Source organism: Phoenix dactylifera, chromosome 15 (genome assembly GCF_009389715.1).
Source record: "Phoenix dactylifera cultivar Barhee BC4 chromosome 15, palm_55x_up_171113_PBpolish2nd_filt_p, whole genome shotgun sequence".
In the NCBI taxonomy this organism is placed as follows: domain Eukaryota; kingdom Viridiplantae; phylum Streptophyta; class Magnoliopsida; order Arecales; family Arecaceae; genus Phoenix; species Phoenix dactylifera.
This window is the reverse complement of record NC_052406.1, coordinates 3293486-3313370: the sequence shown is the minus strand read 5'-3', so window position 1 is coordinate 3313370 and position 19885 is coordinate 3293486. Positions and strand designations below refer to the sequence as shown.

At 35.6% G+C, this 19885-nt stretch overlaps 1 protein-coding gene across 1 annotated transcript; it reads right to left on the bottom strand.

Moving 5' to 3' along the window:
* Window positions 1–3906: 3906 nt before the first annotated feature.
* On the bottom strand, window positions 3907–9004 carry LOC103704237. The gene is made up of 2 exons (XM_008787443.4): window positions 8721–9004; window positions 3907–4477 (listed from the first exon to the last, which is right to left on the bottom strand). Exons 1-2 carry the CDS (start codon window positions 8828–8830, stop codon window positions 4270–4272), a joined length of 318 nt encoding a protein of 105 aa, XP_008785665.1. The 5' UTR covers window positions 8831–9004; the 3' UTR covers window positions 3907–4269.
* Between the last annotated feature and the right edge of the window lie 10881 nt (window positions 9005–19885).

Below are 19885 nucleotides of genomic sequence, written 5' to 3'. Positions count from 1 at the left end.
AAGCCGATGCTTGTTGTTGAGCAGTTAGAAGTAGAATGAATCAAGAAAGAAGTGCTGAGAATGTTATCATCAAGAAGACAGCTATTGAAAATGATGACTGCTCCATGATGCGAGCAAGGGACCTATATGAACTTTTCGATTTGAGTCGGTTTCTTCCCAAAGCAATGTACAGCTTATCTAGAAAAAAAATCATTTGCTATTTCAAGAAGAGCCACCTCCAAAAGTTCTTTTAGTCAGGGTCTGCTGAACCGGTCAGTTCCGACCGGTTCAGTCTGTACCATATCGGTACCAGCCAGCACCGGTACGGTACAGCCATTGAATTCGATTCTGATCCTTTGGGGTACGAGCCGAATGGCTCCTTGCCCATACCGGTGCGAACCGGTCCGGTTCGAACCGGTACAAGCCCAGTACTGACATCGGGGAAGAAGAAGAGAAAGAAGAAGAGAAAGAGGAGAAGAATAAGAAGAGAAGAAGCCTACCTGTCGCCTCGGGCTGACCTCCTCCTTCGGGCCGACAAGGATCACCCGTCTTGCTCGCGGTTCCGGCCCCATCTTTGCTAGCGGAAAAAGGGGGAAAGCGAGGAAGAAGGGAAGGAAAAAAAAAAGGAAAGAAAAAAAAAGGGCTCGACGTGCAGGGTAGCGCTCCCGCGCGGGCGCAAGTACGCGCGATTCCACACGCAGGGAACCGCGCCACGTGCGGTTCCCCGAGCTCGCGGCACCGCGCGTGAGCGCAAGCCCACGCAGCCCCGCATGGGCATTTAATGCCACGGGGTGACATTTAATGCCACTCCGTGGCTAAAACGCTTTAAAATTTGAGAGAGAATTTGTAAGAAAATAAAAATATGAAGGATTATGATCTATTTCTTCAAACTCCAGCAATCCATTAACAGGGGTCAAGCAGCGAGGAGTGCTTGGGATGCAGTTTTGATAATGGTTTCATTGAGACGCCCAGAAAAGATTTCACCATGAAAATATGACCTCTTGAATCTTGACATTACCCACTCTTAGTCCTGTCTGATTTCCTGAGGTAGTCCTTCTCTCAGTTAAAACATGATATTCTCAGTGTATGCCTTTGAAACACCTTAACTATACTAGGGGATGTTCCCTGTCAGGTGTAACATCTTCTTCATCCTAAAAAGTCCCCCTTAGAGCAATTGGAAACAAGGATAATTCACCTACCATTTGGCCAACATGACAGGCTTCGATGCAGGCTATTTGGGTCTGGGTCATGCAAATTTCATTTTGAGTCAGCATCTAGCCCAAATTATTCAAGGGTTGGACTGAAGGCAGGGCCTTGACATGTTTACTTTAGGAGCAAAGTCGAGTAGCACAAAACAATTGCTCAGTGACAACCGATTTTAAGTACTACTCGGGCCTGATCTATATTGTCCAAAGAGATCTATTTTTAGATGGCCTAAATTTAGTCATAATCCTACCTCCTATTTTTCTTTCTTTCTCCTTGATCATCATCATTCTCACCCCCTCCCCCTTCAACATCCACCAAACTCCAAGCATTCATTGTGGCCATAGGATGAGTTGCGATCCTAGCGATGATTTTCAACTTGCTATCCTTTACCTCTTCTGCCTTTTGCTTAAAATGTCATGTTAATGGATATTTTCCCTCCTCGGCTAAGATGTAGTCCTGTTTACACTAGAATAAACCAATAATATCTGAACCCTTTGCAGCCTCCTATCTAGATGTCCCTCCTTTTCATTGTAGTCCAAGTTATTCAATTATTTCCTTTAAGCATCTCAAATCAACATTAAGTGATCCTTTAGATGGATTGATCGTTATATGTTTATTAACCTCACACAATCTCCCTTTTCTTTACAATCATTATATATTTTTTTTTCCTTTCTTTCTTCACTATTGAGATACCAATAAGTACGTCAAATTGCACCATAGCCCTTGTTTCTATTAGTGTTCGGCTCTGGCATGTTCTTGCTACATAGGGTTATTAGTTACACAATCATTTCATGTATCATGGCAATTGAAAGGCTAGCTAATCATTCAAGAGTCCGGCATTTCAAAATTATGCAAAATCAATTATGACTTACCTCATATTTCCATTAAATCTCTAGTTTGTGAACCTGCACATTCAGTCTTATAAGATGCATACTTCTTTCTTTTCCATGATCCACTATGAATCTGAAAAAGGGAAACACATCCCATATGTTGTACCACATTATAGGTTGTATATATGTATTCTTTGTATTATGCCACATCTACCACCAAGATATTCAGTTCTCCATGTATCATGTGCATTTACAAGGCTGTCATTTTATCAACTAAATCTTGCTTAAACAACTTAAGTTATAATTTTGGTTCTCCCACCATATTTCATCTACTTCTTAGGGTCAGAAAAAGCTATGCCAAATTTTTTAGCACATTAAGGGTGTGTTTGGTGTTGCTTCTGCTTTGTGAAAGAAGGAGAAACCAAAAGCTAGGCTTTCTAGCTTCTCCTAAACGTGCTTTTCTGACATTTTTCCTTGTAGAAGCACTTTTCAGACAATGTTAACACAGTTTTTTAGAAAATGCTTTTCTACTTTAGAAGTCACAAAAGTACTGCTTTTAAGCAATACCAAGCACGCCCTAATCACATAACATAATCACCTATAACAAAATATGACAATACAATGATCATTCGCATATGGGCAGATGCTTTATCATCAGTAGAAATGATGTGGCAAAGAATTTAACAATACTTCCAATTTTTAAGACTTGGCATTTTGATGAGAATGATGGTGGAGAAGGATCTATAAAGTATAACCACAAACATTTGAGTTGAGGCATCTCATTTATGTTCTTATGTGCATGCAAGAAATCCTTAGATTCAAACATTATTGTGAAGGCACCCAGCCATACTGATCGCGATGTGCTCGAGCTACTGTGAAGTCATCAACCACAAGTTAAAGACAGGTACCATGGAGATACTTCAATCATGTATCATCCACCAATAAAGTTCAAGCATTCTTATCTGGCACTATCAACATATCTTCAATAATCACTTAACTCCAACACTAATATACAGATTCAGCTGGCTGTTCAAAGTTAGATATTGCAACTGTAATTTTAAGAAAAGAAAAAAACTACAAGAATCAACTAGAAGCACAAAAGGGAGTTATGCAATATCTGAAGCCTCATTAACATCATTTTGTACTATATTCTTTCCATCAGGTCAAACAACCTAATGCATATACAGATGTAGATGTTTCTATGATCTCAGTATTGCCAATCTTTAGTTAAAGAGAATACATTTCATTTTAATGGTACCAACTCTACAAGAATGCAAGACATTGTCCAAATCCCCAAAAAAAAACCTATCAGAATCATAAAACTCAAAGCCCAATATCAACATTTTTCTAATTTACTAAATAAGGAGCACTGACACAATATATTTTGAACATTCAAAGTTCAGTGGAACCTAATGAATTCTGTGATCATCTGATCAATTTAGAAAAAAATGACTAGGTTTGGTTTACAGTGTTCTTATCCAATTTCTTGTATAATACTGATAAGTAGCCAAAAGTTTTACTTTCACATTCCAAGACTGAAATTTTGAGCAACATGATTCAGACAGCAAAGCCAAGTATTAATTATAATCTGTAAACCAGAATATAGGAGGTAAAAATGTCATTTCCTGTACAAGCACATTTCAAGAAAGATGTAGATACCCACAATGTATGATTTTGAAACCAGACCACATAACAAAATTCTCATGATTTATCCAGGAAAAGGAAACATGTTGACCTAACCCGACTTAAAGGAGCAAAGCAGAAAAGGATTATCATCTTAGCCCCTTTTCTTTTAAGTCTTATTAATTTAAACCTAATGATTAGGTTATTCAATCCTAAAAAAGACAACACAGATTCTTATGATATGGTGTAGATCTTATTGAAAGATACCTTTCAGAAAAGTAACTGACATATCAATTTGATTAATAAATATTGACATTTTACAACCCAACAAAAAATAGATACAGAAAATGCACATCATTTTGATGACATATTCAAGTTAGCTGCGGAGTCATAAGACTTTCAACATTGGCCTCAGCATAATATATTGAAGATAATACCTCAAATACATGGCATTTCAGGACTGAACAGAGAGAAAAGCCATACCATGATAACTCTCCCCGAAAAAGCGGTGGCATGTGCAAGCCAATGTAAATCTTTGATGTGCAATCTCAATACAGTAATCCCAGTTGAGCGACTCTCCACTATTTAGCCAAGTTATCAAGTGAAAAATTTATCAAATCTCCCAGGATATTCACATGGACAAAGGTAACAACATTCTTCTCTCCTTTTTCCTTGAAAGCTTTCTATGCCTAGAAATTTTCAGACACGTAGGAAGAAGAATTCCGAGACATATAAAAACAGCTGAAAGTCTGAAATGTTTGAAATAAAGTGTCACATAGGAAGATATTATGAGGAAACAAAATATCAAGGCATATGAAAGAGCCACAACAACATCCTGCCTGCAAAAACACAAAAAAGGAGTTAAATTTAATCATGCCTATCTAAAAGAATAAACTGACAGATATTCTGATAATGGACAAAAAATAACAAGAATCAGAAGAGCAAATTGTCCAGTAATATCTCAGATAAGATTGGAGACTCCCCCCAGGGAAAAGAAAAGAAAAGAAAAGAATAAAGAGACAGCAGGCTAAGTGGAATGCTTGCCCAATCACTACATAACCTCCATAATTTAACTGTCATCAATCATTAAATTCTCATTTTTTATGTAATAAAAACTAGGTATCACGAGAAAAGAAAATATTCATCCCAACAACTGAGTTCAGGAGTAGTAGCAATGCTCCAATATGCACTCAAGGTTGTTTAGTTAGCTCCTTGTCCCAACTATTTCTTTCTACTCCTCATATTGTGTATCTATTTAATTCAGTCAAAAGGACACAGCAGATATGGTGCTAAAAGTTTGATGATAAAAAGTGAAGACAAATGGCTACAAGGGTGGTCCTTCATCGTGAGAAGGGCTTTAACTAAGGTAAAGGGCATCCCAATGCATGAGGCTCCCACCACTTGAGGGGAGGGGGCGTTCTAGGGAGAGTCAAATCCATGCAACTTTATCTCCGTATGCTGAAAGACTATTTCTGTGTTCCGAACACATGACACCCAGGTCATAGTGCAGCAACATTACCGTTGCCCCAAGGCTCACCCTCTAAGGCTTTTAGTTAAGGTTTAGAAGCCAAAAATGCCCATTTATATTTTGGTTTCTAACATCTTAGGTAGTTTGAAGAAGAAACGGGGCGAACATTGTGTTACCATTGTCACAATACACTTCACTTCTCGTGTAACAAATCTAGCTCTAGACCTTAAATTTTTCACTAAATTGTTTTGTAAACCAACAAATGAATCAAGCCTTTGTCAATAAATCCAACAGCTTTTTGGAGATATAGGAAAGCGTGTGAGATGCAATTTTTTTTTTTTAAATCATGTCCTCTAGGTTTCCATATTTCAAGGTTTTCAAGAGTGTCAAAAAGATTGAAAAAAATCTCCAGTATTTAAGAAATGGTATTGTTGCCAATGATGGCCTTCATAAGTTGAATTTCTAAATAGTTTCAAAAGAACAAAAAAAAGGAGTGACTCTATCACTAGGTGAATGCAGATCCATATAGGTTGAATCCAGAAAAAAGCCATACAGCTTCTAGATAGCAAAGTTTAATGAACAGCACAAAAGCTTAAAAAAGGGATATACTTGAGTTTTAATAGCCATGACTGGCTAAATGATTGAAGGAAAACACAAATATGCAAGAGAAATTGGTTTACGATGAGGAGAAGAGGGATAACTATGATTCTCTGAGAAACTTATGCAAGGATGTGCAATTAGGAACAACAAACATTACAAAATGTTGTAATCTTAGAATCATGTGCTAAACTATGCTGCATATACAACATTTGGGCGACTGCTCATGGTTTATGCATTTTCTAAACTTTGGCCTTTTTCTTCTTTTTCTTCATTTCTTCATTTCTTTATTATTTTTTTTGAATAGTTTTAAACAAAGTCAAGAGTATTTGGGAATTTAAAGCAATGTGGAATTCTAGGTGTATAATACATTGTTCCATTGCTTCAACCATCTTCAAACAAATCAAGCTAGGTGTTGGCTGGCAAGCACTTTCATAAGTAGAATTTATCAACAAATGCATATGTTGGAAAAGGGTTCCAAAATTCTATGACAAGCTTCCTATCCTCGCCAAAGACAAGTCATCTAAAATGTGATTAAAAAAGAATTGCATTATTGAGTTTGCAAGGAAACCAAAGAAGCAATCTACCATGACTTTTGATAACAGCGGAAATCAGATCCCAAGGGAAATAGAAGAAAGACGAATGAGCTATCCTTTTGTACTGATGTTTGGTAAAGAAGAGAATTAACAAAAAAGATTGATGTAACCCAATAAGATTTTAAAACCTTCAAACTCAGAGCTTGAATCCTTAGCTTTTTGCAGTAATTCTACAGAGATCACTTAGTACATCAATTACTTTCCAACCCATTCTTATACTTCAATAAAAGATTTTTCAAAAAATTGATTGCTTCAATTCACCATGTTTTCAAAGTTATATTACTTTCTTTCCTCAAATACTTCCAATTCAACATCGGTTATTTTCTTTATTAACTCAAATAGTAGAAATCAAGAGTCTTTGACACACTAAAACTTCAAAATAGCCTTAAAATAGCCCCTCCAAAGCATGAAGAATATGATTGCATTTGTAGCTAAAAGGATTAGAAAGGTCTCATCCACAAGTCTTCTACATCCTCCATCCCTTTGTACTATTGTTGCTGCATGTGAGTATCTTAGAAATTTCACTCCACCAAGGTATGCAGGTTTCTGAACATGGTTTTTGTAGCTCTGACTGTAACTATTTATTGTAGAGGTTGAAAACTTCATTAAGAACTTATAACCTTTATAATACCAAGTCCTTTAATCCTTGTAACGAGACTAGGAGAGTGCTCGCAGAAGCATATAAGCATGAGAAATGAAGCAAACTCATCACGTTTTTCATCTCTAGAGTCAACGCTTGGGTGAAAGCATCAAATAACCTTACTCTATCGACTCCATACCATTGTTTTAAAAGATTATAGGTGGGTGGGGGCTAAGACCTAGGTGCTAGGCAGGTGCTCAGGCACACACTCAAAATCAACACAGCAATAAAAGAAATTAATAAATATAAAGAAATAAATAATAATCATTATTTTGAAAAATATAAATACCATATAAGATGCAGTAAGTTACGAGTAGTACCAACTTTGCTGCATTCAGTATCACTTCATATTTAATATCATCCTCGATACTCAAAGATGACACAAAACATCAAGGCAGGAGCATAGGCAGCCAATACAGCTGTTTCCATACATTGCTTCACATAATCATGAATGAGGGTAGATGTTTTCTCTCTAGAAAGTCGAGACAGATATGGAAACACATTATCCGACTTGTTGATTATACCAGACTCTCTAAAGTTTTGCATTGTTTCTTCTTTCTATCCTATAACAAACTTCACCTCGAAAGATTATTAACTTCCAAAGGCCCCTTTCTCGTGCAAGAGATATAACCTTATCGAAGAACTTGACCCTCCCTAACATGCATGAACTTGGGTATCAAAATTTAGTGCAGGCACATGTCAAATTATCGTTTCTTTTGCAATATTTAGAAAAAGCTTTCTTGTGGATTTGTAGACAGATGTCATGCAATACTAATAGTATACATGTCAACACAAGAACTTTACAGTAACATAAGGTCCACCCAACGTAAAATCACATTATAGTTATATCTCTTTATAAGGTCCGTCCAATCTTATCATGTAGTCTCTAAAGCCATGCATCCAAAATAATTTACTTACGTTAGTCATCATCCTCAGGCCTACACCCCTTTCTCTTAGATCCACTAGTTACAACCTCCACACCCCATCCCTCTATGTCTTCTCCTGTCTCTATACCTCCTCCATCTCTAACATAGCCACTTACGACATCTAAATAAATATAACATTAAACTTGTTGAACAACAAAGTTTCCACATCCTTGACCTTCCTTCAAAAGGAAACCATTCACTTTGTACCCATCTGTATATGCCAAGCCCCTCCAAAACCAGATCGTTTACATAAGATTCACACTTCCCATAATAAGTCCCAGATGGTTGATATGCAATTTAGCCACGGAAACCAATATACCTCTCTTTTTCCATCTGATCCTCCATGAAAAGGCAGTTTTACTCTAATTGAACGATAGGCACATCACCCATGCAAACCAGGTTAAAAGCTTGTAGCTTCTCATGGTATCAACACATAGTAGACAAATACCTTCTTACTCAACCTCGCCAATCAATATAGACACAGTTTAAACATTCAAAAATCAAAAAAATTGTTCCATACATTTCATCCCTTCGCATCCAAACCACAATCGACAACTCATATTCCCACCTAAAAGTTCCAGTTTTATAAGTTCTTCTAATCCGTTCCAAATTTCGCCATTTTCTCACTTCAGGGATAATCTTGACAACAAGATTGAAATAAATATAAAAAAGAATCAAATATCTGTCCATTCTTATAAATTTATAAGAAAACAAACGGGCGCTTACATCAAATCAATGGATCCTTATCAAACAATGTTTCCCAGGAGATTGCAGCGAGTAAGAAACGAAAAATCTCCATAAAATCGATGAATTTATCGAGAAAAGGAAAAAGGGGAGAATCGGGTGGAAGAAAACCTGGTGGTGATGTGGGGTTTGGGAGAGAAACTCGTGAGAGCTGCCCACTTGTGCTGAGACCGGATCTGGTATTCTCTCAACTGCTCGACGAGCTTCGAACGGGTGATCATCTCCCCGATCGGGGGGCCGCCCTTCCCCCCTTCCGCCTCCGATCCTCCGATCCACCGATTCACCGAGACGAGGAACCACGCCCGGTTTATTTACCGGGATGGGGGAAATAAAAATGGGAACCAACCGCGTTCTGCTGATTCGCGGAGGAGGGTGGGCTGCGATGACCCGAGGTGGCAATGGTTGGCGTCGGTTTAGAATTTGAGGTCGAAGAGTTGTATATAGTAGTCACGTGCATTGCACGTTTTTTGAGTCTAGTAATTTAATATTCCATAAGTGGTTGAATGTAAACGATGGTTGCATTGTGTTTGAAATAATGTCGGCAGAGCGATGCCGACATCAGTGAAGCATTTTTTTTCCCATTTAAAACCCTATAGGATAAAGAACTCATAATCGTGAAGGTATCTCCCTCCTCCCCATTAGCCTCACCAAACAAAGGACAGCATATCTCTCTCTATTTTTAGTCTGTTTCATCAATTCCTATCTCGATTTTTTTCATCATTGTAAATCGATTTTGTAATTATTTTTTTTTTTTTGGTTCCAAAAAAATTATGCATTGATCCTAAAAATCATACATAAAAAAAATCTATGTATATTTTTTTAATAAATAATTTTATAAAAAAATTTAATTTACATATAAATCGAATCTTTTTTTAAAATATCTGCATAATATATTCCTGTGCTTCCAATTTTTCATCATCACAAGTTAGAACTATTTTTTTCTTGTCTTTTGCGATTCATTCTAGTTTTACTTGATTCCCGATTGTGACTGTCCTATTAGTAAGATCTTTTTTTTAGGAGTGAGTAATTTGTCCAATTCATGGATTGAATTTGAATGATTGATTCGCGAATAATATTAGGTCCATAGATTTATGAATTTTTTTCTCTTTTTAGTTTGGTCTGTAGTACTCTTCATGAGAGATAAACAACAAAAATGCACCAACCAAAAATGCAGCTATTATTATCGAGTTTCATAAATAATAAAAGAATGAAATTAGGCTTTGGTGTATGTTGCATATGCGCATCACGAGTGCAAACGAGGCTAATTATGACCCTTTTCATGCTATGGATCCTAATCTCATTCTAACCTCGAGATGAGGAAAAGTTTAGTATGCAATTACTCGTATAAAAATAATTGATGGAAAATTTAGTATGTCGGAATGTTGTGCAATTGGCATGTGTCTTACAATTAAAGAGGGAGCTGGTTTGGAGAATTGCACCTTACTAATATAATATTTTTTTGTATGAATAAAGAGAGAAAAAAAAGGTGTAAAGTATCTTTTTTGCTGCAATCTTTGTAAATCTTGGTAATTAAATTAATTGTGTGTTGTAAATATAGCGGTGCTTGCCATGTTAGCATATAGTGTGATCTGATAGCCCTTTTGAATTATGTTTGTCAAACTTATTATGTTGTTATGTCATGTTCACCATAATTAAGGAACTAATTGGCAGCCTAAAACTTTATAAATTTTTCATCCTTCAAATTGATAGATAAATGAGGATCTATAATATAATTGCAGTATTTTTTGTGTTTTAAGTAACAGATGTTTTAGAAGGGACAATGGGTCATGGGTCAAATTAGATAAATAATGCAAAACTAAATCTTTCAAGAGGTTGTCTAAACTGTCAATAAAATCTCTTAGGATGCATTTGGTTTGCAACTAGAATCGGAATCGGAATGGATTGGAATGAGAATCTGAATGGTTGTATCTTCCAATGTGTTTGGTTCGTGATCGGAATCGGAATGGTATTTAAATACTATGAGAGAGTAGGGATCGAATTTTGGAGGATTGGGGCATTTTCCGTTTCTCTTGGAATCGAAATGGAAATGAGACTCCTCCCAATCAAATGACTGGAATAGGTGTCACTCATTTCCATTCCCATTCCCATTCCATTCCAAAGTCCAACTCCCCTGACTAAGCATGCTTTTAATGGTTATTGGTGTGGCCTAAATCTAATCCATCCTCACATGTAGACATATGGCAAGCATTTTGAAAAGATTTAAATTTGAAAAGAATTGAATTCTTGACAAGGTCCAAAAAAGAAAAGAGATTATGATTGTTGCTGGAAATTGGACCCGGGGGCGACCGTCAGCTGAGAGGGGGGGAGAGCTCCGCTGCTGGAACAGTAGGTGGCGGCGCGTCAGCTGGTGGCGTCCTCCTGGAGAGTCCTGCAAGAAGCCGGTGGCCGAGATCTCCGGCGCGCCCTCCGATGCTTAAGTCAGAGGGGGGCTAGTGTATGAGTGGAGTAAAAGAGGAGAATGTTTGTTCTTGTGTGTCTGTCCCCTTTCTTTTTTCCCCCAGGTTCCCTTTTATAGTGAGAATATTATGTTACCTGAGAGGTGATAGGGCAAATTGTCTTTTTCGTGATAATTGGGCATGATCATGCTCATTAATGGCGTTGTGGAGAATAAGACCGGATCAGACCGGAGTTAGCGAATTGTCATGGTTGATCGGACCTGTTGGAGTGGTTGAACCGCCGGCCGTGGCGGGCCTGGGGTTCGTAGACAACAAGTGCATTAATTGCTGAGCGAACCGATGATCAGGGAGAGCCATATGCTTTGATGGTCTAGTGATCCGGAGATCATCTTGAGCCGTGTTCATTAATGGTTGAGTGCATTGGAGGCCCGCAGGAGTCGCACGCATTAATGATAGGGCGTGCCGAAGGCCGGCGGAGGTCACGTGCCTTAATGGGTTGACGACGGTAGCAGAGTAGGTGGAGTTGGGTATCCAGTTGTCAGATCCTCTCTAAGGGATTAGGCTGGGGTCGCTCGGCACCTGGTCGGGTGCCGAGCTGAGCCAGTTGCCCAGTGGGGTGCCTCCAATTCGAGCGTTGTGAGGTCGGCGCGTTCTGGTCGGCGCCTTCCTGGTCGGGCGCCTTCCTGGTCGGCGCTCCTTTCTGGTCGGGCGCCTTCCTGGTCGGCGCTTGGGTTTTCCCCCAACAATGATAAATTTAAATCTAGAAAAGGAAGGAGGTTACAGTAGTCCTTGATTCTCACCTCCAAATTATAATAGATCTGATGACCCAAAGAGTGACTTAAAGATTGATTTTGATGATCACAAAACCTTGAAGTATAAATACTAATGTTTGTGTTGCAAGAAGAAAGATATTTATTTTGCAAGGAATATAGCAAGGTGGAAGAATACAAGAAGGCCTCCAAAACTCTCAAGAAAAGGTAGAAGAAAGCTACAATTCATTGGCCCAAGTTTCAAGTTCAAAGAATTCAAGTTGAAGGAGCAAATTCAAAGAAAAATTCAAAAGAATAGTCCTCGAGTCGACTCCTGGAAGTTTAGAGTCGACTCTGGCACTCTAGAGTTTCAAGAAACAGTTCTCGAGTCGACTCCGATACTCTACGAGTCGACTCCGACTAAGAACAAACAAAAAAAAACAGAGAGTTGTTTTTCAGCGCTACAGTGATCTCGAGTCGACTCCCAACTTCAGGAGTCGACTCCCAGCTACAGTGCCGGCAGACTACTATTCACAGATCGACTCCTGTTTCAGCCGAGTCGACTCCTACTTCAGCCGAGTCGACTCGAGCACGCTGGGAGGCATAACGGCTAGTTTTTTCTTGATTCCAACGGCTCTATTTTTGTCTCTAACGGCTAGATTTTTGTTTCCACTCCTTCTAAAACTATAAAATCAAGAGGAGAGCTAGGAGAGAAGGTATGGAAGTGGGAGAAAACATTTAGGGAAGAGATTTGAAAGAGATTACAAGGAAAATCTTCCATAAGCACAAAAGGGCCATTCAAAGTAAAATAGAGAGAAGAAGAGCATCCAAGTGAATCCCAAAGCTTCCTCTCCATCCGTGTGCTGCCTCGGAGATCCTCTACTTCGTGCAAAATCAGAAGAGGGGCAAGTGAAGAAGAAGCCGAGTTCCTCCATCTACAAATTAGTTTGAGGGCTTCTTCTCTTTTCTTTACTTATTTACATTTGCTATATTTGCTTATTTGAGAAGCTTGTATTTGATATAAACTCTTGTTCTAGTATCTTGTAACTTGATTCAATCAAGGGATTGAATCAAGGGGTTAAGGTTTGTTGGTAAGCCAAAGAGAAAAACCAACGTTGTAAGGTTGTGGTTGGTGAGCCTTTGGGGAAAACCAACCGGGTTGATTGTGAACCCGGAAAACAATCATTGTAAGGTTGTGGTTGGTGAGCCTTTGGAAAAACCAACTGGGTTGGATTGTGAGCCCGTGAAAGCAATCGGTTGGTTCTAGTCGGTGAGCCTGTGAAAACCGACCGAGTTCGTTGTGATCTCGCAAAACAACAAGTTGGGTTGTGAGCTTGTAAAACAACCGACTGTAATCTAAGGGATTATAGTGAAATTCCCAAGAGGTCTTGGAGAGTGGATGTAGGTGCTGGGGTGCACCGAACCACTATACATCTTTGTGTTTGTGATGCCTTATCTCTTGTATTTCATGCCTTCCATTCATGCTTAATTGTGTAATATCTCTAGCTTTGTTTTCTATAGAGTTATAAGTGATTTGCTTAGCTTCCACTCCATTCTTACCATACACATAGATTAAAATTGATTATACAACTATAAGTTAGTTTTAGATCAATTGCACCCTAAAGCCATAGTATAATTGCTCTAGCTTAATCTTCCACTGCTTTACTTGTAATTGCCTGGAGCTTAAGTAAATAACATCTTATTATTCCGCTGCATTCTATTCAAAGTAAAAATTAGGGAACATAATTTTTAGAAAACCCAATTCACCCCCCCTCTTGGGTTGTCACCTTGGGCAACAAGTGGTATCAGAGCAGGTGCTCAAGATTAATTGTTGATCTCACGATCAAGAGCCAAAGATCATGACAACTCAAATAGATAGTTTTCTAGGAGAGGGACAGTTAATTGATAGGCCTCCACTGTTTAATGGCATAGACTACACATATTGGAAAGCACGCATGCGCATTTTTATTCAATCACAAAACTATTATTTATGGAAAATCATAATAAATGACCTTCACACACTCTCTCAAACTATTAATGAAAAGGACTTAGCACAATTGAATGCTAATGCTATGAACATATTATATTGTGCTATTCATGAAACGAAGTTTAATGAAATTTCTGCATGCTTATCTGCTAAGGAGATCTGGGATACTTTAGAAAATATTTATGATAAATCTCAGATTAGCTCACATGTGCTTCAATTGCGTACTAACAATGAGATTGCAGAATCCTCCACAGTAGCCGAGTCGACTCCCAGTTTGTCCGAGTCGACTCCTAGAAAAGAACAGTCTGAAAGGCAGAGACACAGTCTTGAAGACCCTGTGAACGAGTCGACTCCAAGTAGTTCCGAGTCGACTCCCAAGTTAGCTGAGTCGACTCCGACAAGGCCCGAGTCGACTCCGAGGCAGAACAATTCAAAAGACAGAGAATCATCTTTTAGGCCTCTGAGAACGAGACGTCTCCCGAAGATCTCGAGTCGACTCTCAAGTCAGTCGAGTCGACTCCAAGTAAACTCGAGTCGACTCGAGGAAGAAATAACAGCAAGAAAATTCAAAAGCTTCCTAAAGTCAAAGAAGAAGAGGAAGCAAGAAGAAAGGAAGAAAGAGATAAAAAGCAAGAAAGCTAGAAGCAACAATGAACTACAAGAGGTAACTAACTTATGTTTTATGGCACTAGAAAATAAAGTAGAATCTGAATCTAGTGAATTTCATGAAGAATTTTCTTATGATGAACTTTTAAATGCTTTCCATGATTTGTATGGTGAATGTAGAAAATTAGCTATGAAAAATAAAAATCTTAAAAAGCTAAATTTGCAAATTTCAAAAGAAAGAAATTCTATTGCTGAAATACAAGACAAACTAAATTCTGAAAATAAAAGCTTAAGGTTAAATTCAGAAGAATTGATTCAGAAAAATCATAGCTTAATCAAAACAAACCAAAACTTGAGTAAAGAAGTTGACCAACTGAAATCTCTTATTAACAAGTTCACTGTAAGTTCAGAAAGATTAAAAATGATGTTTGAAAGCCAACATGCTGATTTTGATAAATCAAAATTTGGCTTGATTCCTTCACTTAGCAATGAATCCCTAAAGAAAAATGTTTTGAATTTATCAAGCAAACCATTAAATAAGATAACATATTTCGAACATGAAAAGAATGGATATAACAACTTTACCTATCGTTCTAACATAATTAAATCAAGTAGTAAAGTTATTACAATTAAACAAATTTGGGTTCCAAAAGGAACCATATGTCCTAACTCTCAAGGACCCAAGCAAACTTGGGTACCCAAAATAAAAATATGAGGATGTAGACATAGGTGTGCCAAGATACCCATGGAACAAAAAGAACTTTCATACAAATGGGTGTTCTAGACACACGTCAAAAAAAAATGAAACTTAAAACATACTTATGAAAAGTAATTTTTAAATAAATAATAATAATAATAATAATAATGAAATCAGTAATCCTTGCATCTCATCATTATTTTTGCTTTAGTATTTGATTAAAATATGAATTGCAAGTATTGATCAATTTTATGATATAGAAAATACTGTTGGAAATATAATCAAATCACTTCATTTTATAGTATACTTTACTCACTATTGGATAAGTTGCTAAATGATTAATCAATTTATTAAAAATAACTCTATGAATTCTCTATATGCTTGATTGAGAGTTTTTTATCCATGGCATTATTGTTTATTGATCATAGATATGATAATGTGTACTTGGTGTGCTTTTGAATATATGCACTATGAATACCAAAATTAAAGAAACCATCTTTGGCATATAAAATCAACTCATGCTAGTATGTACTTAATCTCAAAAGACCTTGCCATTGGCTTACTTAGATTATCTTCTGAAAGGTCAAAGTTTGCTATGCATGCTAACTAAGGAAACAAACAAAAATCAATTTCTAAATTGTTGTTTCCATCACTAAGTTTTCAAAAGCTTACATTGGATTTGTTCTTGGCAAATAAAATTAAAATATTTTCTGTATTTGCTAAATCATGTAAAAATGTTTCAAATGATAAAGGTTTCCAAATTGTGAAGATAAAGAGTATCATGGCACAATGTTGAAAACCAAAATCCTGATAAAGTTTATACAGAAATTAATTATTTCAGCACCAAGGACACCTTAAGTAAAATAGGATTAATAGAATTCTTGAAGAAATGAAAAAAGACAATTGTGTATGATAGTCATCTACTTAAATAATTTTTAAAAGCTATCATCACTACTTGTCATACATATGATTTCTATTAGATCTATTTTTTGATGAAAACTCCTTTTGATCTTCTGAAAAATGGAAAATGAACCATTGCATATCTTTCATATTTTTCAGTCATACACGTTATGCTTGATATGTTCTTTTGAAAATAATGCCAAATCTGATAAAGATACTTCTATCTTTGGATATAATTCATCAAGCAATGCATATAGAACATTCAATGAAAAGATTCGAGTTGTAGAAATATCAATTCATTTTCTTCCTTATGAGATTAATGATTTATTATCAAGATACTAAAATTAAATTATTTATGTATACGGTTAATCTTTTACATATAACAATCTGAAAACATGGTAATAATTATAACCAAATTGAGTTTTTCAGAAATACATTTAATGAAGAAAAATTGTTTGCTTAGAAGATGAAATAGATCTTGATTCTTGCATGATTAGAAGTAAAGATCACCATTATTATTTGCTTGCTTTATGAGCTTTATATTCTATCAAATGAGTGTGTAGAATGGACTCCTATATGCTTACTTTATTAAAGAAGATATATGTTAAATAACCACCATATTTGAAAACACTCATTACAAATATGATAAAGCAATATATAATTTGGAACAAGCATCAAAAGCATAATATAAAAGCTTAAGTAACCTTTTTGATAGAAAGTAATAGTGATAAATCTACACATCAAAAAGAAGAATTTGTGATATCTTATTTGCTCAAAATATGCATTGATGACATCATTTTTGGTTCTACTAATGAAGAGTTATATGAAGATTTTACTTAGCTCATGTAAGGTGAGTTTGAAATACGTATGATGAATGAATTAACATCTTCTCTCAAACTCCAAATTAAGACAAACAAGAAAGGGGATCTTCATTGACCAAAGTTAGTCCACAAGAAAACTCTTATAGAAGATTGGCATGAAGAAGGTATGTCTATAACCCCATCTTGTAGAATTTGAAAAGGATGAGCAAAGTAGATCTATTGTTTTAAAGCTGTAGTGAAGCATGATAGAATAATTATTTTATCATACAGCTAGTAGACCAGATTGTATGCTCATTATGTGACCTTGTGCAAGACTTCAATCTAACTTTAATGAATTATATTTTATTGATAACAAATAAATCAGAATCAGAATCTTGATAGAAACAACTGTTAAGATAAAGTTGATTAAAACTTAGCTAACATGTCTTATTGATAATTATCTTAAGCAAATAGAATCTAAGCTAAATTGATTCTGAAAATAAAAAATTGATTTGACCTTGATAAATCTTTTCATTGCCTCACATGCTTGTCCTTGAACCAGCTTGGTTAATGAAACTATCTCTTTAGTTCAAGTGATATGTGCTTGCTTATATTTAGGCAATCTCTTGAGTAAAGTGACTCAACATGCAACTATTATCATATCTTATATTGAGTCATCTAGTCAAAAAATATGTTGGATGAATGAAGAAACTAATGACTTTCTTTCAAGAAAGAAAAGGAGTTTGTTAATAATGCAGGATCCTTGAGCAAGAAAATGAGAGATCTCAACTTGAAGGATATCTCCATGTAGGATACAATAAACATTCACATGCTAACAAGAGAGAGGACCTTCTTCAGCCAAAAGTTCATACATAAGAAATCTAGTAGGTATTTGACTGAAGAATGCAGAATGAATTGGTAATTCTAGATACTTCTCTCATAAATTAATTGAGCAAAGTCAATAAATTATGGCATGATTAAGGTCTTTAATTATTAATTTTTGATATCATATATATATTGATTGACTTATGCTTTTAGAAATTGTTTCATGGTTTGCCCAAACTATAATATATCTTTGCATATGTCATAACCATGAAATACACAAGTTTATGCTTAAAATTTTGATTTAAAATAACTTGTAAGAAATTATGAATCATTGAGCACAATGAAAATGTTGTTTGCATGATATACATCTATATGATACATAAGATTATTTCTTTATTCTGCTCTTTCATGTAGATTACTTGAGAATAACAAAAAGAGAGAGAGATAAAGAAAAGAAAATGGATATTATTCAAGAGATAAAAAATCTAAGCAAAGGCAAGTACTCCAATCTTAAGGAAAAGCAAAACAAGCATAATATATTCGACACATTTGAAAGGGATAAAATCCGTAATTAATTACACTTAAACAGGGAGAGTTTGAAGTAAATATTTTAACATTTCTATATTGCTCATCATAGGGATGGTGCCAATGTGGAGGCTAGTGGTAGTACCCGGCACTATTTGACCCAACTATTCGGTATAGGGCATATTAGGGACGGCACAAGAGGGAGGCTAGTGGTAGTACCTCGTGCCCCTTCCCAACTCCACCGGATAGGGAGCAAATAGAGTATAGAGCATAAGAAAGTAAAAATGAAAGACAAAGTTAATGAAAGTATATAAGAAGAATCAAGTCATTTGTTTTAAAATCACTTGAAAACACAATTTAAGGATGAAATCAATGCAAGATTATATTTAAATAGGAGGAGTTTATTTGAAAAGAATTGATTTTGATCCTTGACATGCTTGTTCTTATTATTTTGCATGACTTAACACATAATATATTTTGCATGTGGCATGATGTTTTGAATTATGAGTTCTCAATATTTTGTAATGCCCCATGCTTGGATAAGTTGATTGAAATAGGCCTTAACTTGGAATATGTCTTAACATTGCTCACAAATCTTTGCTTCACCCTTGCCTCAAACTAACTTGTGTTCCAATGCTTGAATGTTTAAAATACTACATAAAGTTTTTTTTTAGTAATATTGAAAAGAAATTTCAGTTTTATCATTCACGATTAACTTTGAAAGTTAAATAGATTTACAAAAAGAAGAAGAGAAGGATATTTCTATTTAGGCAAAATGAATTGATCTTGATCTATCTTTCTACTTGCCTAACTTTGATACATTATGTCCTAATACTTGTTAAAATATCCTTTATTTTGTATCGAAACTCAATATTAAATACAAAGATTCTGAAAGTGCTTTAATGTTATTGAAATATGTATTTTTTTTTCAATCTTAGTGATTTAAGATGAGCTACAATGTAGAAGATACATATCTCAAATTATAATTTTGAGAGCCTTCTTGGAAATTCTTATGAAAATTCAGAATCTGATTTTGTGTAAAAGCTTAAACTTAACTTAAAAATGCTTATATCATTACATCTTTGTAACCTTAGTTATATGCTTCAATGATCGTGTCATTTAGGAGAATAACTCAATATGATTTCTAAATGAAAACTTTAACACAAGAAAAACAGAATTAATTTTGACGCCTTGGTTGATTGTCTCGATACGCATCCGAAACATATCTTTTCTTATCGTTAAAATGTACTAATATTGGTCTAAATGATGTGTCTTTCAATGATCTTAATTGCAAACAAATATTTTTAAACATATAATTTTATTTTGATATTAAATAGATTTATTGTGCTTCATGTATACATTGCAAAAAAAAAACTATGATTAAGAAATTGAGTTCTATAAATATATATACTTCAATGATCATGTTTATCTCTCCTACATAATTAAAGACTTCCATCAAATTCGTGAATGATCTTTAGTCTAGAAACATTTCAGCTCACTCAAATGATTCTTAAAAGAAAGAAAATGTAAATGCTTTTGAAAGAATTTGAGCTTCAAATGAATCATTTTTGATTAATAATTCTATACATTTTCTCTAAGATTAGGAGAAAGCATAACTTGTTCTTAAAGGATTAGGAAGAGTGATTACTATAAATTTTGAATAATTCTAGATCACTCTCGATATCAAAAGAAAAGAATGATTAAAGAGGAATGCATCTTTTGAGGGGGAGCTTTAGATATTCAGTATCTTATCCTAAAGATACTTTAATT

Excerpts from the sequence above, each read along its gene's own strand:
- LOC103704237 (XM_008787443.4), bottom strand. The coding sequence starts at position 8,830 with ATGATCACCCGTTCGAAGCTCGTCGAGCAGTTGAGAGAATACCAGATC. Across the intron at positions 4,478-8,720 it reads AAACCCCACATCACCACCAG|GCAGGATGTTGTTGTGGCTC; the intron begins GTTTTCTTCCAC and ends GTGTTTTTGCAG.